The sequence below is a fragment of the Populus euphratica genome, unplaced genomic scaffold (genome assembly GCF_000495115.2).
Source record: "Populus euphratica unplaced genomic scaffold, PopEup_1.0 scaffold52.1, whole genome shotgun sequence".
NCBI lineage: Eukaryota > Viridiplantae > Streptophyta > Magnoliopsida > Malpighiales > Salicaceae > Populus > Populus euphratica.
Window position 1 is genome coordinate 475,655 of NW_011499933.1, and position 23,980 is coordinate 499,634.

General features: G+C 33.7%; 3 protein-coding genes across 6 annotated transcripts; all 3 read right to left on the reverse strand.

Annotated features, from left to right (window-relative positions):
* Positions 1-2: 2 nt before the first annotated feature.
* On the reverse strand, positions 3-6,904 carry LOC105136237 (small RNA 2'-O-methyltransferase-like). The gene is made up of 10 exons (XM_011041491.1): positions 6,625-6,904; positions 5,580-5,855; positions 5,077-5,166; positions 4,453-4,910; positions 3,972-4,214; positions 2,399-3,351; positions 1,734-1,885; positions 1,511-1,627; positions 1,278-1,400; positions 3-739 (listed from the first exon to the last, which is right to left on the reverse strand). The coding sequence occupies exons 2-10, from the start codon at positions 5,835-5,837 to the stop codon at positions 278-280; spliced, it is 2,856 nt and encodes a 951-aa protein (XP_011039793.1). The 5' UTR covers positions 5,838-5,855; positions 6,625-6,904; the 3' UTR covers positions 3-277.
* Positions 6,905-8,115: 1,211 nt separating this feature from the next.
* Positions 8,116-12,875, reverse strand: LOC105136238 (6-phosphogluconate dehydrogenase family protein). 4 transcript variants are annotated; one of them, XM_011041492.1, is made up of 11 exons: positions 12,678-12,875; positions 12,534-12,587; positions 11,536-11,624; positions 11,124-11,238; positions 10,117-10,267; positions 9,935-10,017; positions 9,610-9,705; positions 9,209-9,351; positions 8,856-8,940; positions 8,624-8,703; positions 8,116-8,491 (listed from the first exon to the last, which is right to left on the reverse strand). In XM_011041492.1, the coding sequence occupies exons 1-11, from the start codon at positions 12,789-12,791 to the stop codon at positions 8,404-8,406; spliced, it is 1,098 nt and encodes a 365-aa protein (XP_011039794.1). In that variant the 5' UTR covers positions 12,792-12,875; the 3' UTR covers positions 8,116-8,403. The 4 variants fall into 4 exon arrangements, with proteins under 4 accessions (XP_011039794.1, XP_011039797.1, XP_011039795.1 ...); XM_011041495.1 differs by lacking the exon at positions 12,534-12,587 and adding an exon at positions 12,115-12,175 and having other exon boundaries at positions 12,678-12,865; XM_011041493.1 differs by lacking the exon at positions 12,534-12,587.
* A 3,501-nt stretch (positions 12,876-16,376) lies between these two features.
* Positions 16,377-21,078, reverse strand: LOC105136239 (probable LRR receptor-like serine/threonine-protein kinase At4g20940). Its single transcript, XM_011041496.1, has 3 exons — positions 19,320-21,078; positions 17,647-19,194; positions 16,377-17,162 (listed from the first exon to the last, which is right to left on the reverse strand). The coding sequence occupies exons 1-3, from the start codon at positions 20,374-20,376 to the stop codon at positions 16,594-16,596; spliced, it is 3,174 nt and encodes a 1,057-aa protein (XP_011039798.1). The 5' UTR covers positions 20,377-21,078; the 3' UTR covers positions 16,377-16,593.
* Positions 21,079-23,980: the final 2,902 nt, after the last annotated feature.

A 23,980-nucleotide genomic window follows, 5' to 3' on the forward strand; every position in this document is an offset into this window, starting at 1 on the left:
TATAGATGATCAAAATAGACTTGTATTAATTAGGCAGGAATTCTCTCAGTATTCATAAATGGCATGGGGTCTTTGAACGAATAAGAACATGCAATCCCTTCATTTCACTGCCAAAATATTTGGTCCGGCAGCAAGAAAAAATGCATCTTTTCTGAGCCTGCACTTGCCTCATTCTGTTAGATACTTTCTCCTTCCTAGAAATAATGTAATATATCAGTACAGGGCTGTACTAATTAACTAATATCTTTGCCAGGGTGTGGTTTAGAAACGCTAAAAATTAGTTTCTTGTCGAAGAGGGTACCGATCTATCATCGCGCTTCCACTCCCATATAACTTTGCAATGCTCAGAGGAATTTTCTTGCGTTGGAAGATCATTTTCATCAAGTAGGCTCTCCTGTTTAAAGACAGCAATTTGCGATGCAAAGCCTGGTTCCACATCACCAGAACCACCAACCCCACTGAACTCGACACTGTAATGGTGCCTCTTGGCTAGATCTGATGCCCAATGGTTGAACTGCTCTCTTGTCCACTCAAACTTGTGGTCATGGTTGCGAAATTTACATGACTGTGACTGGCTTTTCTCCTCTGGATCGTCTTCTTGAGTTGTGGGACTGGATCCTTGTAGAATCACGTTGTATTCGTAATTTGGGGTGGAAACTATAAGAACCTTTGGACGAAAATAACTCAATGCAATGTCACCAAAAAGACAGGCCTGTTCCTCCTCCATATGCTCAATTACCTATAAGCTCAAAGACATCAGGTGAAAATAAGAAAAACAGAGGAGATGGAAACCAGTTCATTGATTTATAGAAACGACATCTTTAATGATGCTAAAAGTTTCTGGCAGTACAATTACACCTGAGAAAACGCAGTGTGGAGATACTATTAACATAGGAAGAATAAGAATTTGGCACAACTAGAGGCAACAGAGGGCTAATCAATTTTCAAAATACTAATATAAGTTAATTTTGTAAGGCACATTTGAGCTCTCCCAACATTCACAGGGAGGTTGTAGACTGGCACAATAATATATAGATAAAACATGTCAATAAACCCCAAAAATTCTGGGAATCCAAAACATAGCACAATCAAAGGCAAACACGAATTCCCTTTCTAAATGTTCAAAATTATGTAATATGCAAAACATATTTGTTGATAGATACTGCCACCATTGTATGATATTCCAGCCAAAGAAACAAAAAAGAAAAATCACACTAGCATGCTAACCCAAGAGCTCCAAACGAGCAAAAAATGTGCCACAGGAGGAAGGTAAATACCTCTAAGCAAGTGCCAATATCAAATCCACACAATCGAGGATCAAACTCTGTGATGGAACCATCATAAAGAATAGCAGATTTGATGCCTGTATCTGACTTTGTGCTCAGTTTGGTATGCAGTATCTGCATAATTAACAATACCCAAGACATGTGACTAATTCAAGCGTGTAGCTAACAAACAAATAAAGGGCATAGAGCATAGCAGAGAAACATTGCTCAGAAATGATTCAGACCTTTGCAGCACGGCTAAGACTCTTCTTTGATAAGTCAGCACCCACAATCTTTTGTAGTGAAGTTGGGTAATCTAACAAAGAATCCAATAAACTTCCAGAGCCACATCCGAAGTCAACCTGAAAAAAAAAAAGTCAGAGACAAAGAAGATAAATGGTGAGTGATAAAAATTGCAAACTCAACATTCTGTTGTTTACTGTTAAATAAAAAATAAAAAATATGTACCAAAGTTGTAGCACTGGATTTTTTAATATGCTGCACAGCATATTCCACCCGTTGCTTGGAGAGCGGAGGGCTGAAAAGAGCCTGCTCCATTCTTTCTTCTGGTGGTTCTGTCACTCGCAACAAGGTTACATCGTATTCTAAGCAGCAAACTTCTGCCAAAACAGGAACACAGAAGATCATTTCAGAGTAAGTTAGATGTCAGATCCAATTGTTAAACTAAATTTATGTCATAAACTAAGATTTTTCATTTTCAAAGAGTACAAGTACAGGTTGTCATATAACATAAATTCCATTATATAGTAAGTCAGTTCTGTTTCTAATAATTATAGGAGAAACAAATCATGCTCGTTGTTCCCTTCATGTCATATATGGTTGTCATTATAAGAAGAAATAATTAACAACAAAAAGAGCGATTCATCTCAAGAATTAATAAAAAGCACCAATCTCAATCTCCAAATCAAAGATAAATAAAGAAATGGATAAGATCTGCTTCCTTATTGGAAAATCCAAAGTTTTAGGAAAGTAAATCAATTTAGTCACCCATGTCTTGATTCACTACATTAACTAGGTTATCTATGTTTTGATCTAGGTTGAAAATAGAGACCAATAATTCAAAACCAAGGTTGCGAAAATCATCAATCAGATGTCAAGAAGCACATAATTACCTGAGGATAACAATGAAAGAATCCTTGCAGGATCATCAACTGCAGCTAAAATGAACTCTTGAGGGGGCAAATTCATGTTGAAATGAGCACACTGGCCAACTGACATTTGTGTCACAACTCCTTCAAGAGTGGAAACCACTGTTCCATTCCCTATCTCAAACTCAAATTCATCTTTACTTTCAATAAGCTCTTTTGTATGTCCACCTTCTGTCACCAAGGACACAGAGTAACTTATACTCAACAAGGATCCATTGGAGGGGCAGACACCGGAATATGAGCCTTCAATGTTTGGTAAGCAAACATCTTGTCCTGACAAAGTATATTCCATATTAGTACTTTTTGATTCAGGTAATTTGGATCCTTGACACCGACTTTGCTGAACATTATGAAGAGATTGGCATAAAGCAAACTCTTTAAGAAAGTTTTCAGAAGATAAGCTAATGTTGAGGGCATCAGCAGAGCAATTTAGCTTCTCCAAAGGCATGCCAAGGTCCTTGAAACATGCGTTTAACCATGAGAGAACTTTCAGAGAAGCACTCTGGATAGCATCAGTTTGCTTCTTATAAATCTCCCTAGGGGAACACTCTATGATCAAATCCTGACCCTTGGAAAATACTTTTACTGTGCACCTAAAGCTGCTTTCCAGTCCTACTGATTCTCCACCAGCATTTAAACTTCCTCCATTAGTGTATTCAGTTGCTAGTTCAGCTGCCTCGGTAACCTTCAACTTCTTCTGTGATCTTGGTAACTTGCATGATGCCTTTAAAGGAATACTTGTAATGGAGAAGATAGGTTCAGATAGCTGGTGCTGACGGCAGAATGTGCATAGGATTTCCCTTGGGAAGGAACCCCTCCAATTTGTTTTTGTAGTGAATACGGAGGGCAACTCTGCAGCAAGTATTGCTTCTCGAGACAACTTGTAATTTCCACTAGGTATCTTGCTTAAAAGCATCCTGAATAAGCCAATCTAAATTGATTAAATAATGAATTGTTGAAGGCTTAGTGTATTAAAGTACATTATGGAACAGTGCGTGCATTGCATAGGAGATGCAAACTTTGGTGATAAACTGTAGGGGTCATTCATTGCCACAGTAATTAATATGGAGCAATAAAATGGTCTAAATTCTAAGTAATAGACCATACAACAGTTGATTAATTAAAAAAAAAGTTTGGTATTCATCTTCACACAAGCAATTATGAAAAAAGAAAATAACAAATAAAAGGAGTATATCCAGCAAAAATATTATGTGAGAAAGAAAAAAAAGTTCAGTGTTCATCTTCATATAAGAAATTTCAAAAAGAAGATGAAGAAGATGGATGGATTATATCAAGCAAATTATGTGCAATTGAAAATCCAACAATAAAATGGCATCATATTAGAATGAATAACTTGAATTTAATTCAACAAAAAGCTTAACCTTCAGTGACATTATTAAACATGAACTAAGCATTGTACTACCGAAGCACATCAAACTTGCATCAAAACTAAGGTTTGAACAACATTGCAGAGAGAAGACAGAAAAGACTAATGATGGTAAAACAAGAGATTCATGGGAAAGAATTCAAAAGAGACCTGTAATATGATTGGAGGGACACATCTTCGTGGAAAAGTTCTTTAGACCTCCATGTGTATCCAACAGATGCCATAATTGCATCACCATATATTTCTTGACCACAGAAGTAGTTTGCCCTTGCATTCAAAAGTCCTTCTACGTGAAAATCTTTCACATTTGCATGGTCTGACAATAGTTCCATCACAAGTGATTCAGAAGCAGCAAAATACAATCTTGTCTCAGAAGAAGCTTTACCAATAGTCCTGTTGGAGAAAAAGTATGTAGTGGTTCCAAAAAACAGTCATTCTTCTTCCAGTTTGATAGGAAAGAAAAAACATTATTTGATAAAACAGAATATGATGCTACAAAAAGAAGAATAAGGCATCTTCCAAACAAGAAAACAACATCACATCATGTCATATCTGTAAGGAATAAGGAACCCAATTTAGGCGAAAAAATACACCATCTCAGGCTTTCTGTATTATAACTAATTCCACCTACCTTGAGAGCAAAACTTTGCTGGCATCTGTTACACCAAGTTTTTGTGCAATAACATCCAGGTAATATCCAGAAGAAGAAATATCAAGAGTCAATGGCTGAATAGTCTCGTCCAATGAAGCTGGGATCTGTATTGCTTTAACTAATATGTTTTCTGGGGAACCAGATTGCTGAATATCTGATGACTCTATAATCTCAGTGGGATATGGATTTTGCTTCTGAATTGAAAGCTGCCCCTTGGATGTTACAACAGACCCTGCTAATCTTGGTATAGCCCTCATAATTGATGACAAAGCCAAAAAGGGTTTTGATTCCACCTCAGTGTTGAGTAATTTACACAGATTACTTGTCTTTGTATCACAGGCAGCAATGACAGAAGCAGGTATCAGACCATAAAGACCACCTTTTCTCTGCAAAGCTGCTCTAAGGTGACCACTCAGCGGATGAAGAGATGAAAGGAACTAACAAAGACCCAAACATAAAGGAGGAGAGGTTAGAGCACATCATTATGCACAAACCAAGTCAAGGATTCTTGCATATATATGACTGGCAAAAACCAAGTGATCTGCAAGTATTACATGTAGAACACAAACTGTTATACAATTCAGTTCTATACAAACTACCAACCTCGTCTGTAAATATATATTTGATTCGATCAATCAAAGCATCACAAGGATCCTTTTCAGATGGGTTTTCATCTGCAGGATTGTTGCCTAGCTGCAGGATAAATAGTAAATAAACAGTTAAGTAGTTAAATTACATTGCCAAAAAAAGAAGGTAGGGACAAAAGAAAGATCTACATCAGTCTTCAGTTTAATGAACTAAACTATAGCAGAAGAAAAGCTGAAAACTGCATGATAAATTAATCTCAAATAAAACATGATGAATAAAAGAGCAAATGTGTAAAAAATACATTGCTTCTCTATAAGCAATTGCGCTGTCCAAAGAACAACTTAATCTCCTCACATAGTCACACAGAATAAGTATCTACATTCTGGCAGAGGAAATAACCAACAAAACTTTAAAATTAACAAATAATCAATTCCATATCCATCTAAGTTAGTCTGTCTTTCATCACGAGGAAAGTTCAATCAAATTGGAAAAATCATAAGAAGGAAGCTAAAGCATACCCTTTTTAAAGCCAAATGAGCAGCAGACTGCTCGGAATCCTTCTTCTTTCTGCAGATATCAGAAACAACAGTAAATTCTGGAAGTTCTAACCGGCACCGAAATAGAGAGGGGCCTTTCTGAGGAATTGCCAATCCTGGGCATCCATTCTGAGCTGACTCCTCCTTTACCTCCTCGACCGTATAGCATGCCTTGTTACCAAACTTTTGGTGTATGATAGCCTTAGGTGTAAAAACTGTCTTCTTCACTCCAATTTCCATATGCAACCTCCAAAAGTTCTAATAAAAGTCACAACCACACATATAACTGTTACTAATGAAAACAAATTCAATTACATAAAACAAAACTTTATCATGAAATGCACAATGCTAGAAGCCAATTTGCTCTTTGTCTTTATTCAGAAACCAAACAGCCACGTACATAAAAATAAATAAATAAAAGACAGTTTAGGATAAAGAGCATAATTAAGCAATTTTTAAAAATAAATACATTTGCTTCACTCCATTTTCCATAAGCAACCCACAAAGGCTCTAATAAACGTTACATGCACACATTATTAAAATTTTACGAGTAACAGGTGGTATATAATAAGGACACCAACTTTTATCAAAATGTTAGTAATTATAATAACAACAACAAGTATAATAAAGAAACAAACCTCAGGCAATCATTGTGAAAAAAAGACAACAATTAAGCAATTGGAATAGTAAAACACATCTGTTTCTGAGGTTTCTCAGTAACCAAACAGCCCCATACATAAAAAGACACGAGCTTTATGCAATCAATGAAAAACAAAGCGAAGAATTAAGCTGTAATTGAAACAAAAAGCATAGAAACACAAAAATCTAAATGACCCAGAACTCAAAATTCTCAAATGGACAAACTTTACCATCTCCCACGCTCAAAAGTCACCCTATATGCGTATGTATAGACGTATCTGTAGTGTATGACTGAGTATGTACAGATACTGTACAATAAGCATGCATAAATACATTCAAAAACAACAATAAAAGAAAATCAGAGAAGCAGGGAGGGGGAGGGTTGTACCTGTGAAAAAGAACAACGTATGCAAATGGGGCTGTGGATTTGTTTGGCCTCTTGAGTTCCTTCTCCGCTAAGAAGAGTGTTTTTGCCTTATGGGTTCTCTGGGGTTATAGAGAGAGATGGAGGAGGTGGTCTTTATAGTCTATGAGGACTTCGGAAGATTAAGACATCACATAGGGTCATAAGGAACTCATGAAAGGAGTTCCCCAGAAAGCACTGAGGTATTAGTACTTGAAAGTAACAAGGGTATGCATTTTTTCCACAGGTTTGTCATCTATGCTTTTAACTGGTCGGGTGGGTTGGGATGAATACTTTTTAAAGACAGTTTTTTTCTTTTGGATATAAATAGATTGTGTTTACATGTTATATTGCAAGGTGTTAAACTCGATTCTATTTGATGAGTTGGCTAATAAAATTTATGATTCTAAAGTTTAATTTTGATCGAATTTTAAGTTAAATTTTGAAAAATATTAATACAATGAAATTTATTTCATCTTACCGAATTTCTGATTAATCTTACCGAAGTAAATATAAACTTTGCTAGGTGAATATCTCGAAAACTTTTTTAAGGAAACAAAATAAAATAATATTATTTTAATAATAATAATTTACTCAGTTAATGTTGGTTCCAGCCACCTAATAAGCCATGTCTTTTCCCAAATTGGTTTCAAATATAACTTCAAAACAACAAGGATTCATTTTGTTCGATGTGTTTCTAAGCTTCTAAAGTGTCGGATAAGGAAAGAATAAAATAGAAGAGTGAAAAGAAATGGGACAGCTTGGTGAAGAAGGGAATTTTATGCTTTTTTTTTTTTACATTGAGATTGAACATGTTTTTCATTTAAAATTTGAAAAAAAAGTATTTAATTTATATTTTTTTGATCATTTTGACATGCTGATTTTAAAAATTAAAAAATATTATTTTAATATATTTTTTTAAAAAAAACCTTTATTATACTTTCAAATACCCTCAATCTTCTTTTCCTTTTGATAAATTATCAAGATTGGAATAAATATATGAATTTAAAACCATGCTATGACTTTGTTTTAGAAAGCAACATATTATAATAAGTTAAAACAATTCTTTAGAATTTTGACTTGCGGCGAGAGAAGAAACATACAGCTTCAGATATATTCAAATAAAATTTAATAAGGCGGAAGATATCACATCCATATGTTTGTCCACTATAATAAGATAGCCCATGTTTTAGCTAATATGGCAAAGATACGCTGCTGCTGCTAGTGGCATGGAGGGTGCCCCTCCTACAGTGGTTGACTTTTCAAAGATGATGTACCCTTCTCTCTTTTCATAGAATGAAAATTGACTGCATCAAATATTTGGGGTGATGGGATCAGCCTGTTGTTGTCATTTTGTGCTGCTTGTTACTAGTTTGAGGATCTTTGATCTTCAATTTCATCATCATCATCATACAGTATATTTGCATTCCCATTTTCAATCCTCTAAGAACAAGTTTCACTATGTTGATATTAGTCTGTCTTCCAAAACGAGTGTTTCTTGCCCTTTGTCAAGGAAATTAAGGTGGACAGAAAAGGAAGAACATATAGCCCTTCTCTATATGAAGCATTCTGTATTGTAAAAGTTTGTGATTCATGATGGATATGGTCACCAAGCTTCACAAAGGGAGACAGTTCCTGTCAGTGACAATTTATTTCATACAGAACGAGGCAATCAATTCACTAGCTCTAATAATGGTTCCACCTTCAGAGTTTATGAACACTAGGGCCCTTGTTATCTGCTACTAGAAACCACTCTTTGGTCAGCTAAAGTTCATCCTGGCCTCCGTAATAATGGCGGAAAACACAGGAGAAGTCCTTGCTTTCATGTCCATCCTTGCACAGCTCAGTGTATCTGCACAGAATGCATTGAAGATAAAGGAAAGCAGAAATCATATGCACTCAGTTCCGACAGTTTCATGTTAGTTCAGAAAAAAGAGATTCAAAAATGGAAATGTCATTTGTTGTACGAAGCAGAGGTAGTTACATCTCTTGTGCTTGGTATGTCAGAGGACATTGAAGACCACCCTCCTTGGCTGATGTTGCAGCAAGGTTCAAGTCCTTAGCCTGCATCATACAAAAGAAAATGTTCATCATGCTCATGAGCAGGCCAAACACTCAAATATTGTAAGGATACAACAGCCATTCGGCAGGCAGGTTTCAAAATCCCTTCTCAATAATAATTCGAGTATCAGCGAGAAACAGGCTAAATCACCCACCATGAGCTTAGATGCAAATCCGCCAGCGTAGTTCCTTGAAGCTGGCACGCCTTCCATCACTCCAGGAACTGGATTATAACTATCACTGCATGTGGGAAATTTCATCCAGTTAAATTAGTGGTTTCCAGGTAATTACTCATCATATTTAGAGATTTTAAACTGGAGATTCTTGTTCTTCATTTTCATTTCTTAGGTATTTTGAAGTTAGTCACTCCTACTAACTCTCTAGCACAAACTTGAACCCAAACAAGGAACTGTCACTGGTTTAAGAGGCTGGCTTCTTCACAATGTCACTCGAAATTGAAGCCAAGCTATCCAATGTCAGTAAAACCTGTAAATGTCAAGACAGATACCTACTCCAACACCGAGCACTTGAAGTGTTTAAAACCTTTGTCAGGGTACCAGCAGAAATTCCAAGTGACTGACCAAGAACAAAGGCTTCTGATACCCCTAGCATGCTCACAGCCAATGCCAAGTTGTTGCAAATCTTTGCTGCCTAAACAACAAATGCAGCACCAGAGATATCAGATGCTTGAAAAGTGAACTCCAGGAGGTGAAGATTGAATATATTTTTCCACTCATGTGCTGAAATATAGCATTCCTTTTTCATTGATTGCATTTCCATTTATATATCTCAGTTGCAGGACTAAAATTGAACCCTCATGATTTTTAACATATGATAAATTGGAAAATAAATACCCATGGTTCGAAATAAACTTAATAGGACTAGCTTTGAGTGCTAGCGATAACTTACCGAACCTGTTCCTCCTCCACCACAATAAATTGCATTTTTACCCATTGAAAGAAATAAGGGTTCCGCAGCAAGATAAGCATCCTCAGAGCCACCAACCTGAGTGAAAAAATCTTTTGCCCTTCAAGTAAATTATAAGAAGAGCACAGGTGGTATTTAAGATGTTATGTGGAATAATAGCAGTCTAAACCAACATACTCTCCCCAAGTATGGCGTCCCTGGTCTCAAATCTTGCCGCCTTAAACCCAACAAAGTAACTTCAAACGGAACTAATGGAATTTATAAAGAGCAAGTGAAAAGGGATTCTGAGAAAGGTGAGAAACCATACCATAAAAGTAAGTGTACCAGCTTCTGCAGCAAGAACACCTCCAGAAACAGGAGCATCCAACATGACAGGTTTCTCCCAGTAACCTGCACAAGTCATAAGAGATATAATTCGTTGTTAGAACAGGGGAGGAAGGGAAGGAAGAGCATTAACGATTTGTAACAGAAAACACTACAAAGTGATACCTTTCTTTTCTTTTAGAATACAATTAGATACTGCAACAGAAACTTTTCTCGATGTCTGGGGATCAATTGTAGATGAATCTATTAACAATTGTGGTCTCATGGGATTTGTACAACGAAGCAAACCCTTTGGTCCAGTGTACACATCCAATACCTGCATCATTTAGACTACTGCTCTCATGCTGACAGACAAGGCAGGGTAAACAAAAGAAGAAGGTGGAATCTTTCAAAAAGCATGTATTGATTCAGACTGAGACATCTGAGTTTTCAAACTATTAAAATTAAACAGCATGCAGGAAGAAATATGGATGCATCCATACACAGGATAAATTATTAGAGAAGAGGATTTTATAGCTACTTCAGCAGTAGATTTTCGTTGCATTTGGGATTTAAGTTTCAGTTTTTCACAAGAAGTGTGCTGATATTCAATGTTGTCATCCAGAGAATTGGTGCTTTTTAAGCAATGGTCATAGGCTCATTGCTGTCTAAAATCTCTCATGAAAGGCTACAGAAGCATGAATGGTTTAAATCCCCCAATTCTTAGCTTTACTTTCCAGTTTCCCCATTCTTTATCCTTGCAAGCATGCCAAAACATGTTGTGAATGATTTTGTTTCAAGCCTCATTTCTACAAGCACATTATCAAAGGGTTACTTTGACTTTTTATGAAAAGAAGAACCATAGATATGAAATATTTCCATTTCTTATCTCTAAGAACCGAGAACTCTTTTCCAAATCCCTGATGCCACCCACTGGGAATTATATTATAGTGTGATTCGATGAGCTCATTCTCTTACCTTACCTAAGGAACACCAGCTCTTTCGACTTTATGGGTTGCAATGCAGAGGCTTTCATATTTATATTTATATTTAAAATATTCAGTAACATAACACAGAGGATGAAGCAATGTCTTAACAAGTTAGTACATTATATGAACACAACGGTATGTAACCACAGAGCTGCATATATCCTGAACATCACAGACATGACTGAATGGAACTACAATACTTACATGAGATGAAGATGGCAGCATTGTTATAACAACATCACTTGCTTCTGCAACTTCAAATGGTGTTTCTTTCGTTGGAACTCCCATGTCAGAAAACATCCTCATGACATTACAGTTTCTGAAATAAAATCGAATTTTACCATTGATTCCAGGTGATTAGATAGATGCATGTATTACCTTCCATATATTAAACCACGCAACTAAGTTTATAACACAGACAAAAGAGTTTTCAATGCCAATCTTAGGCAAGCCAGCTCCTCTCAGCACATATCTGTTAACATTTTCACTATGTTCAACAACTCTAACAGCTAGCGTTGCCAAAAGATTATAAAACTCAACCTGTTATTTACAGAACTTTGTTTCAATCAATTTACAGAAGCCATGGCCACGACAGGGGAAAAGGCTTATGACTTACATGTCATGAACAGCCACTTTGTATCCATTCTTGATCAGGTTATTTGCCATTCTGGATCCCATATTTCCCAGCCCTATGAATCCTACACTCTGTAGTACACCAATCAATTGAAAAGGGCATGAAGAGCATTATAAAACAAGAAAAAAAAAAACATAAAGCAAAAAAGTGACATTGTTTCAGCTGAAATAGGCATTTAAACAGCCAATCCTTCTTCTTGATGCATAGTGCATGTGATTTAACAAGCTAATTCATATACCATTCACAGTATACATTTCCGGCAAAAACAAAGAAGAAAAGAAGTCTTTTTCAGTTTCAAGGGTGCAGATCAGGGCTAGAAATAAACCATTCATTCAACACTAAATTGAACTCCCCTTGAACTTTGTTTCACATAGTTGATAGAAATATTGTCATAAAAAATGTTACTAGCTTGACAACAACTCACACCCAGTTCCATATTTTCATACAGTACTTGATTGTGCCTCTTTTTTCACTCAAACACCCTGCAGAACATTCAGTGAGGAACATAAAGACTCGAATTACTTAAGGTAATCGGCTCATAAAAGAAAGCAAATTCCTTACTAGTGGAAACCTTATTTGTCGAAGTTGAATACCATTTTAGTTTTCCTTCAGTCAATTTGATCTGGAAAAAAAAAAATCAGCAATCATTCTCCAGTAATTTTCAAACCACTGACTTTGTTATTTAAAGATTACTAGTTGTAGCCTTGCTGAGAAATTCATACACAAGACAAGCTTGAATTTTGAATTTTAAAGCTATTAGCAAGAATTTAAAGCCCTCTTTAGTCTTGAAACATGGAATTCAGAACTATTTGACAGTGACATAATTCTATATTTTTTACTAACTCGTTCTCTTAAAGATAATATGATTATCCATGTAATTAACTTGTTAGAACCCCAAGAAGCAAGCTTTAAAATTCTTTTAGATCAAGATTTTAAAATTATTCTCTTCTGTTTGACTTGTTTGAATCCAAAGAACCAACCTTTTCATTGAGTTGTTCATCATCATCTAACCCATTTGAACTAGAAGTTTGATTCTAATCTAAAGCATGCCAAACCAGTGATTCTAACAAAACGGGTATCCACACATTACTTTATAGTATTGAAAGAGATACTAAAAGGGTTACCTCAAACTGGGATGATAGTTGTGAAGAAGAGAATCCATGAAGTGGAACATGGTGAAAGAATGGAGATTTGGTTTTCAATAGAGACAGTGAAGCTCTCAATCTGCAAATTGCCATGGATAAGTGTCACACCTTTTTTTTCTTCCTTATCGGACAAAGCTTGAAATGGTTTTTCGGTACTATCAAGTATCAACTATGAGTTTACTTCTTGATTACTGTAGCCTGTTTTGTTACATTGGATTGTTACAGATAGCTTCTTGTCTTTTTAGCATTTTATTTACTTATTTCTTTATTTTTATTTTTATTTTAGCATTTTGATCTGACACATCGCGTGGCTGCTGACGGTGTTTTCTTTTTCTATGGACAAAAAAAAAAAACAGATTCTTTAGAAGAGTGCATGAAATTTTCACATGGCAAATCAATGAGACAAAACAATATACCTTCTTGCATTTATTACCACTCACATTCCTTTCTCCAATTATTAACCTCGAGCACTACACATGCATCTGGCTAGCTCAGAGTACTCTGGACTTGGTTTCCTGAATTGCGGGTGGCCTTGGATTACATGATTAAAATGATATTTTTTTAATTTTTATTTAAAAAAATTAAAATTATATTATTTTAAAAAAAATAAAAAAAAATCAAACTAATTTTTCATCGAGTTCCATGTCTATCTACCAGCCAGAAACTAGATTTAATAAAATGACCTCAAATGAACCTCTACACATGCATGCATGTTTAAACTTACTTGCCAAAATGCAATGAATTAACCTCAAATTAACCACTACACATGCATAGATACTTAATAGCTAACTTAAAGTACTAGGAGAATTTTGATGGGAAACAGCAGCTGACATGGATATGAGAGCCAAATTAGGAAATTTTGAGAATATAATTGTCCCTTTTGTTGAAAGATTTTTGTCATGGGATGAAATATGGAAATGAGTAATAGGAAGTGTAAGTTAATAATTTATAGTTGGTTTAAGGGATTTGATACTTGTTTTTTTTTAAAGAAGATCTTGAGTTTGAGTTTTGTAAATAAAATAGACCGTCATTAAAAAAGCTTTACTTTTTAATGGATAGTTTCTATTCAATAATTAATTAGGATTCAGTAAGCTTTTAAATATTAAAATTTAAATAAAAAAATAATTTATTCACAATAAAATTGGAGTTGGTGGTTGTTCATGGCTACTCTTAGCTAAACTGGTATGAGTATTGTAAAATTTAGTTAATGTAATTTCTTTATTGCAACATATTATATTGATGATGCTAGAGTTGGGTCAATTTGTGAAGTAATTTTAGACCTTTCGTTTTGAACTATCAATGGGATGGTGTTAGAGCTTGATTATGCTTTGATGTTTGAAGAATGGACTGTAGTTCCAATTAATATAGGAATGGCAACCTCAATGGTGACCTCCATCAACTAATCTACCATATTTTTGTATTTATTCAATTTTCTAAAATTAAGAAATTAATATAAATAAAAATAACACGGTAAAAAAATATTGTAAATTTTGCATGTAATATTTTAAAAAGTATGGAAATGAGCTAGCACAAACTCCAAACAAAAAAAAATAAAGAAAAAATGAATGAATGAAACTTCATAAACATATCAAATATGTGATAATAATACCTTCAAAATCATTAAAAAACTTTAATAAAACAAGTTCACAAACATTAAAAAAGATTATTAACAAACATTAAAAAAGATTATTAATAATGATTAATATGATTCACACATGCTATCTAATACCAAGTAAGTCAATAATCATCTTTTTTTACATGTGATATTTTAAAAAGTATAGAAATGAGCTAGCATAAACTCCAAATTAAAAACAAAAAAGAATAAAAGAATAAAACCTCATAAACATGTTAAACCTTTGAAAATAGCACCTTCAAAATTATTAAAAAAAAATTAATAAGACAAGTTAACAAGCACCAAAAAAGACTATTAATAATAGAAATGATTATTTCTGATTCGGTTTAGTTTTTATCTTTAACAACCAATTAAACTGAAAGGCAAAAAAAGAGACCCAAATCAGAACCAGTCCAAACTGACCAATTTCAGTTTGATTTGGGTCCGGGTTTTTAGGTCCAAAACCAGAAAAACCTATGATTATCTTTATGGCTTTGTAATGGGCTTCATAATGGGCTTTTAGTGGATTTTTGAGAGGCTTATAATTGATGTTAATAATATCTAATTTTCTTTAAAAAAAATTAAAGTATATTTAATTTTTTTTCCACTAAATATTCCTTTATATTAAGTTGTTATTGTCAATCTTATGTTCAATATATTTTTTACCTTCCTAATTTTTTTCTCCTGCTTCAAAAAAATTTAAATAACATATAGTTACACATCAATAAGTTAAAATTCAAATTAATCTAAATTATAAAAGGCTTAAAGAAAAAACAACAAATAATATTATCATAAAACACTTCAAGCTAAAAAAAAAAAATCTTCATTTGCACATCATTTCAATAAAAAAAACATATCAAGAATATTGCACTTTCAGTTCCTTTCAAAATTCTTTATTGAAGCATCGTCTTAATAGTACCACTTTGATACTTGAAATTCAAAATATAGAATGATAACATGATAAATTAAAGTAGAAGATATAAAAAATAAAAAAAATAGAATTTTTACCATATATTTTGAATAAATGCATCAATTTGTGAACTAATTATCATATGTTACTATATGCAACTTTTCACTGAATTCTATAAAATAAAAAATTAAACATGTTATAATAAAAAATAAAAATGCATTAATTAATAAATTATAAAATAAAATATGTAAATTTATAAGAAAAATTATCTACTTCAACGTTTTTGTAGGGTTCAAAATCATTAATCAACGTTCCATCATCAATTGAAATTGATCCATGATGCAATTAATTTTAATAACAAATAAATAATTGAATTGTTGTTAGAGATAGAAAAATTCAAAATTGGTGAAGTATATGATAAACTGTACTAAAAACAGATTCAGAAGCCACTGTAAACATAGAAATAGATAAAATATATACAATTTTTTAAAATATCTTATATTTTAAAACATTAATTATTTATCAATTCCAAATATTTAATTTATTATTATTAGCATCCTCACAATTATCAATAAAATAACTCTCCATTTCATTTTTATTTTATATACTATTTTTCTCTTATAAGAATCCTTTGAATTGAATTAAAGCATTAACATCTATATCGATGTGATCCATACACGCTGTTTAATACCAAGCAAATCACTGGTTTGTTTTTGAATGATGCCTGTGAATTATATTGGTATTGTTGATAACTTATATTTGTGGATTTATATTATTAAACTATACCTATAATTCTTCCATTTCTTCTATTTTAGGCTCTGTGTCCACGCTTTACCATAGATTTATATATTTTTTTATTTATTTAAAAAGCAAAGCATGTTTAGACACTACCTCAGATTTTAAAAAATATATATATAAATATAAAATAAATCAATTCGAGTTATACCTTTAATTGATCAAATAAGTTAATTTTATTTTAATAAGATAATAAAATAATTTAACAATAATAAAAAGATAAAATTAAAAAAGAAATTGAACATGATAACCATGGGAAAAAATCTTTAGAAGCATGTAATTGGATAAAAAAAACTTAATTAATTCTCTGATTTCTAAAAATGAAAAAGAAAACAAGAGATGTGAAAATACAGAGAGCAACGCAACCAAACATTCTGATCCAGGTGACCACAAGATCATCAAGAAATAGCCTTGGACTGAAAATCCTCCATCCATTCCTTTTATACAACAATGGTTAATCTCAGTAGCTGCTAACAACACTAAAATGCAAAGGAACAAAGGACCAGAGATATGAAAAGAGGCCAATGAGATATTAAACCCCATATTCAAGTCCCAATCAAAGTGGAACTGACTACAAACTATATCGACGAAAGATCTTCATATATGGTCTTGATGCCTGGCCTGTCGGAGACAGACCTTATACATCTTAAAGCTATTCCAAGGACCTCCTTCATTCCCTTGTCAACTGCGGGGTTCACCATCTCCGGCACCAGTGCAGGATCAAAGCAATCCATTGCTCTCAACCGCACCCAATCTGTCAAATCAACGCTCCCCCCTTCCCCAGAAATCACATCACCTGCACACCTTCCAGTTAAAAGTTCCAACATTATCACTCCAAAGGCATAAACATCTGACTTGAAGGAGGGAAGTGGCTTCTTGGAAGCAGCCAACTCTGGTGCGCAATAACCCAAGACCCCAGCATCAAGTATCTGTTCAATGGTGCCGGCTTGAGTCATGAGTCGATGGCGGCAGTAATCAACAACACGTGCATTGAGATCAGGCCCATCCAGGAGTACGTTTGTTGATTTAAGGTTCCCATGTGGAACAGCACGGTCAAAATGGAGATAGTTCAGGCCACGTGCAACATCAACTGCTATCTTGAGCCTCTGAACCCAAGTTAATGGGAGGCCTTTTCTTCCCGGTCGATCTGAAAAGTCAGGTTAATAGAAATCAACTTTGTTCAATATATGAAATTCATGCCATTACCAACGTATTTTGAAGATCCTATGATATTGGAACACATTGCTATTGAGTGGCGAGCAGATAATACTCTCCATGCATGTGATTTGGGAAATAAACAAGTCTGCATCGCAGGATTATTTTTCTCTTAACATAATACAGGTTGTAATTAAACTCTAACACTCTCTATGCAGACAAATTTCCCACTTAGCGAGATGCAAGTATCAAACTAAAAGGCATAACGATTATTAAGTTTCACATTTACAAGACTTTGTCCTGGAGCCTCAAATTTTGCAGATATTGAAAGCATAAAACAGTTACGCTTCACTTCAGATGTGTTTTTCTTCTTGCTGGGGAGGGGGGGTTCTTTGTTTTCTGACTATTTTACTCAGTTTCATAGAATCGGTAGCAGTGCAACTATAAAGATTGAAGCTAGAAGATCAGTATCTTACCATAGAGAAAGCTTGCAAGGTTTCCAGGTGAGATGTAATCCGAAAGAATGAGTTTCTCATGCTGTGTGGGGCCCCAGTAGTATCCTCTCAAACCTACCACATTTGGATGCCTGATGTTTGTAAATTTTTTGGCCTCCTTGGCAAACTCCTTTCTTTGTTTTGCCACCCCTTCTCTCAACCATTTCACAGTAATGAAGACCCCATTATCCAGTGTTGCCCTGTAAGAAGTCCCATGACTGCTCCTGCCCAACACTTCAGCTGGAGCCCTTGACAGCTCCTCTGGTGTCATTGTGATTGTATCATCAAGAAAGTACAGCTCACCAACCAACCGGTCCGGTGACCCTACATCCAGTCGTGCAAGGGTGTCAGCAGCAAATGAATCCCCAGACTTTGGTGACCAAGATAAATGGCTGTGTTTTGTTGGTGAGAAGCCAGTTACTGCAGCCATTTTCTCATCAGGGCTGATAATCTCAGATGATGATCCTTTCTTTGATGTCACAAGATCCTCAGCTGAAACAACCAACGCACCAGATTTGCCTGTTCCACTAGTGCCAGAGGGGATTGTTTGAATGTGCCTACGGATACCAGTATTTGTAACTTGACCTGGTGGATTTCTCCTTCTTATACGAATGTAAAGTATGAAGATGGCAAGCATGATAAGAATGATCAGTACAGTCACACATGCAACAATGACTACCACCTTGACAATGGTGTTGATTGGTTTCCCCCCAGGATTTCCACCAGGAAGATTGTTTGGTCCAGGAGGACCATTTGGAAGGCTTAATCTGTTATTTCCAGGATAGAAAGAAGAAGATGGAAACCTCCTCAGGTTTTCTGGGACAACCCCAGAAAGATCATTATATGAAACATTAAAGCTGCCTATGCTCTCTGACAAGTTGTTTGGCAGAGGACCTGTGAAATGGTTTTGAGATAAATCTAATGAAATAAGCGAGCTCATGTCAGCCATGGAACTTGGAAGGGAACCGGATAAATTATTCCCTGAAAGATTGAGCACTTGAAGACCAGCAAGTGATTCAAAACGATCAGGAAAATAGCCATCAAGCTGATTATTAGAAAGATCAATAACTTGAAGATTGGATTTACTATTGGAAGGGGGAGAGAATACAATAGCACCATCGAGTAAATTATTTTCAAGGTGGATTTCTTGCAAAGTAGGCGACATTAGTAAATCAGTTAACATAGCTCCATCTAGCTGGTTCGAACTAAGATCTAGGACTCTAAGCTTTGGATACTGAGTGATAACTTCTGGGAGAGAGCTGGTAAGTGAATTGTGAGAGAGGTTGAGATAATTCAAACGCAAAAATTGTGGAGCTATTTCAGGGATTGGCCCTGTCAAATGATTCTGGCTTAGATCAAGATACTCAATGTTCCCCCACTTCACCATTCGGGTTAAATTTCCTTCAAATCTGTTGTTTGATAGATCAAGCACAGCACAGCTTCCCGTCACCAAAGGAAGTTCCCCGACAAGCACATTTGATGACAGATCAAGGACACGAAGTGTTGTTGACATAATCATGCTTATTGGCCCTAAAAGATGAAGCTACAACGTGAGAGGCAATCATAAAACAAAATAAACATAACTAAGCCACTAAAAGTATTATAACTGAGCACAAGCAACTCAGAAAATGCTAAAGCAGTGATTAAAGAGGTACCTGAGAGATTATTGGCACTCAAATCCAGTTCATTTAAGAGCAAAGAATCTCCTTTCAATAGGTCATTAGGAATATACCCGGAGAATTTGTTGTTGCTGAGCCTAAGGACCTGAAGCTCATAAGCAAAATCAAAGCCTGGCAATTCTCCTGACAACTGATTGTAGCTTAAATCCAACACCTTTACACTTGCAAACAATTGCATGTCACCTCCATTTAGCAGTGACCCACTAAGCTGGTTGTGGCTAAGATTCAAAAGCTTAATGCTCTCAGACATACCCGGAAGTAATCTCTGAGAACTAGAGCTCACTAGCATATTTCCACTGAGATCAACATGACTAGCATTGGTTTCAAGAAAAAACATCCCATCTAGATGACCATCAAACATATTCTCATGCAAGTCAAGCACCTGTAGACTTGAAATCAGCTCAAATCCCTTTGGAATCCTCTTGGTAAACCCATTGGAAGACAGATTGAGATATACCAGGTTATTCAGCCTTGTCAATGACATTGGCAATGACCCAGAAAACGAGTTGCGGCTCAAGTCCAACGACTGGATAGATGCAAACCCTGAAATTGAATCTGGAAGTGAGCCAGAGAAGTTGTTCCCAGCCAACGAGAGGTTCCTTAATCTCCCTAATTTACCAATCCCTGGTGGTAATGATGACGAAAACAGATTGTTCGACACATCCATAAACAGAAGGCTTTTAAAGTCACCTACATTGTCTGGAATCTTGCCAGTTATAGAGTTGTTTGCCATGGAGAGTTTGGCAAGCAATGTAAGATTTGCAAACACACTCAAATCTACATCAGCCGAGAGACCCAAGTTATCAAGAACAACCCCTGCAACATTTTCACCATTGCAGACAATGCCATTCCAAGAAGAAGGGCAGCCACCAAAATCAACGGACTCCTCATTCCATGACTCAAGAACATAACCAGTGGGGTCATGCTTGATACCCGTCTTGAATTCAAGCAATGCCAATATGTCCTGTGAAGGCAATTGCCCCATGGCAGAAAGGAAAAATAGGGATAACAGTAAAAGCCTTAAGAGCTTCATATTCAATCTATCAAAAACTGGAAAGGGGGTTTCTAGCTTCTAACCAAACCAACTAAATTTCAGACCTTACAAGCTCACAACTAGACCCAACAATGGCAGCTTGAATGTTACAAGAAAACAATCCTTATAACAAGAAGAAACAAGCTCAGTCTTGTAAGGGAAAAAAGTTGTTAAGCTAAATGACAAGCAATTTCAAACAAGTCTCAACCATTTAACAGTAAAAACAAGAGAGACCCGGAAAGCCTTTTCTTCAAGAAACAAGAGCATTGACGTCTTTAGAGAGCATAAGACAGTACCACTCAAGAAAAAATCACCAACTCGGTGACAATGGAGCTCCAAGAGAGCTTTACTGCTACCAGTGACAAAAACTCAGCTTCAACAAAGAATATTTTTTTCTTCAACTGACGCCAAGCATTAACACCACAAAATGGGGCCCTTTCTTTGAGAGATCTAATCATCTAAGAAGAGCAAAAACTTTTAACATTCTCTCACAAGATCTCAACTTTCATTAACAATGGAGGCTTAGTAGAATCTCCTACTCTTAAAAGACTAAAACTTTAAAGCAAAAATGCAAGAAAAAACCCAACTTTCTAGCAAACAACAAAAACCCAACTTTCTAGCAAAGAACAGGGCTTTACAGCAGAACACTCGCGGGTTTTAGTTTATCTCAAGAAATCATGAAGAAGAACAAGGATGGGACAATAAATTAAAAAACCCCAAGGTTGTAAGAATTCATAAATATAAAGGGACCCATAAAATATTTTATCTTAAAGCCCTCTTTTAATTGCCCATCTTAAATCAGCTTTGTAATACCAAAGGACACTAACTTTTTTCTTTAATTTAGAAAGCAACAAAACCCCATCTGTAGGCATGTGATTTTTTCATTAAAACAAAAAACCTAATTTGTTTGCATTGATTTTTAATTTTTTTATCAGCCATCTTTTTTTTTTTTTAATTTTTGAGCAATGTTGTCTGGTTGGCATTCTGTTTTTTCAATTAAAACGATATATTTTGTTTTCAAGTGTATCTGTGTTGTTTTGGGATTGTGTTATTTATTAATTTAACAAGTATAATTTTAATTTAAAATTAAAGATAAATTAATTTGAAAGTATACAATTTAAATATTAAATACAAGTAAAAAACTAGTGTTAAACTGATATAATCTAATTAACTCACCGAATCTAAAAAAAAGTTTGAATAATTGATAAAAATTATAGTTTAACTCAAAAAACTTCAAGACAACATCTTTTTTAAGAAAAAACAATGTTGAGATAACAACATATTAAATCAATCGGGTCAATTTTAGTTAATCTTTAAAATCCATGATCCAAGTCATAAGATTATAATAACCCTAAATAAATCAAATTAAAATAAATTATAAAGCTCAATTTATAATAAATACATTGCTAAACAATGAAATTAAAAAAAAATCAATCTAAATGAAAGATATAGTAAAATAACCGAAGTCTATTAGGGTTAACTCACGAAACATATAACTCGGGTAATGAAATTAGAATAATTTTATAGGAAACAAATCAAAATAAATAACAAAGTTTAATTTTTTATCAATTAAATATTAAAGATGTTGAATAATAAAATTAAAAAAAATTAATTAAAAAAATAAATAAAAAAATTAAAATCAACTGCATTAACATGTTAAATTCGTGACATGAATAATGAGACTAAGACAATTATAAAAAAACAAATCATAATAAATTATAAAATCTAATATTTAATAGTTAAATATTAAAAAATAAAATTAAAAAACATAAATTAATATAAAAAAAATATTTGATCAAATGAGATAAAAGGAACAAAACTAGAATATTTCAAATTAAATTTCTTGAATGAATAGAGATTTTGAGTGATATAAAATTTATATTGATTTATTCTAATTTTTAAACCAAAAACAAGATATAAGGTTTTGAGTGAAATAAAATATATTTTGATTTATTCTAATTTTTTAAATTAAAACGAGATATAATTTCGAATTTTAAAGGCAACATAACAAAATTTACAACCTTGTTTTCGAGGGTTTTAGACTTTTAGTGTTAGAGAGCGAAAAAAATAAATGGAAAAATGTTAGGGTTTTTTTTTTTTTAAGGGGCATGCACATTTTTCAGGGCATAAATTAGGGATTTACCCGCCAAAAAGACAAGGAATCTTTCACTAACAACATGGACTTCAAAAGATTTATCAAATCTAGTTTATAATTGTTTTTCTGCTTGGAAGCACTATAAATAAAAAAATAACAATTTTGTTGGGGCTAGTGCCACGTCGGAAGATGGGCCCCACCTAGTGCCCTTTGACTAGGGGCTACAAAGGGTCACTTCACCTTGCAAATCCACGGGAGGCGAAGTTGGTGAAGAAATTATGATAGGGTATGTTAAACTGCGACCCATGGGTCCCATATTTTGGACCACCACTCAAATTGTGACACGTTGGCATTGTATGTCCCTTATAAACCACCACTGTCTTAATGGTATGGTACCCATCTTGCTTGTGTAAGCAAATCTAGAGGGCCACATGAGAACAGATCACCAAACCCTGGTCCACAATGGATTTCTTTGCGTCCTGTTTGGTTTGCATTTATTAAACTCAACTCAGGACTGCAGGTTGGTCCAGAACACGGTTGACCCGCTCTCTAGCCATTCATTTAAAAAAAAAATCTTGTTCCACGTTCTTAATTTTCTTTTTTTTAAATAAAGTTGATTTAACTTTTCTGTTTATCTGATAAAAAGTAAATTTTTTTGGAAATAAATTTTTTTTAAAAAAATTATTTTCTGATGTTTGATAATAAAAATAAAGTTGATTTCACTTTTCTGTTTATCTGATAAAAAGTAATTTTTTTTAGAAATAAATTTTAAAAAAATAAATTATTTTATGATGTTTGATAATACAATAAAAAATAAGTTAGAAAATATTTTTTAGTATTTGATTATGTCATGAAAAAAGAGTTAAAAAATAACTTATTAATATTTTATTTTTTTCAAGTTTATTAAAATAATAATGTATAAATCTTACAAATTAAAAATTTAAATGAGAATGAAATTGAAAAAAATATAATTTTATAAATTATCACAAATAAAATAAATAATAATCAAAATAATAGAGATCAAATCTAAAAAATAAAAAATAAAAGATGAAGAAATTAAAATAATAATAATTAACTTTTTATAAATTATTTCAAATAAAATAAGTAACAATTAAAAGAATGAGAACCAAATTTAATAGATAAAAATTTTTAATAAAAAAATGATAAGAAAAAAGCAAATAACAATTATAAAAATAAAGATCAAAGTCAATATAAAAATTAAATTTTAAGAGATGAAATTGAAAAATAAATATTCAAAACAAAATATATATAAAAATTAGAAATTCAAGAATCAAATTTGATATAATTAGCAAATAATATAACATTTCAAAAAAATTTATAACTTTCGAAAGTGTTTTCCTTCCAAATTTTTTAGGAAAATATTTTTCTAGAAATCAAGCTAAATTTTTTTATGACCAGAAATTTTTTTTTATTAACTAGTTTTTTTAATAATAAATAAATACAAAAAAAATTTAAAAATAATTTTTTACATATTAGCTTCTAGAAACA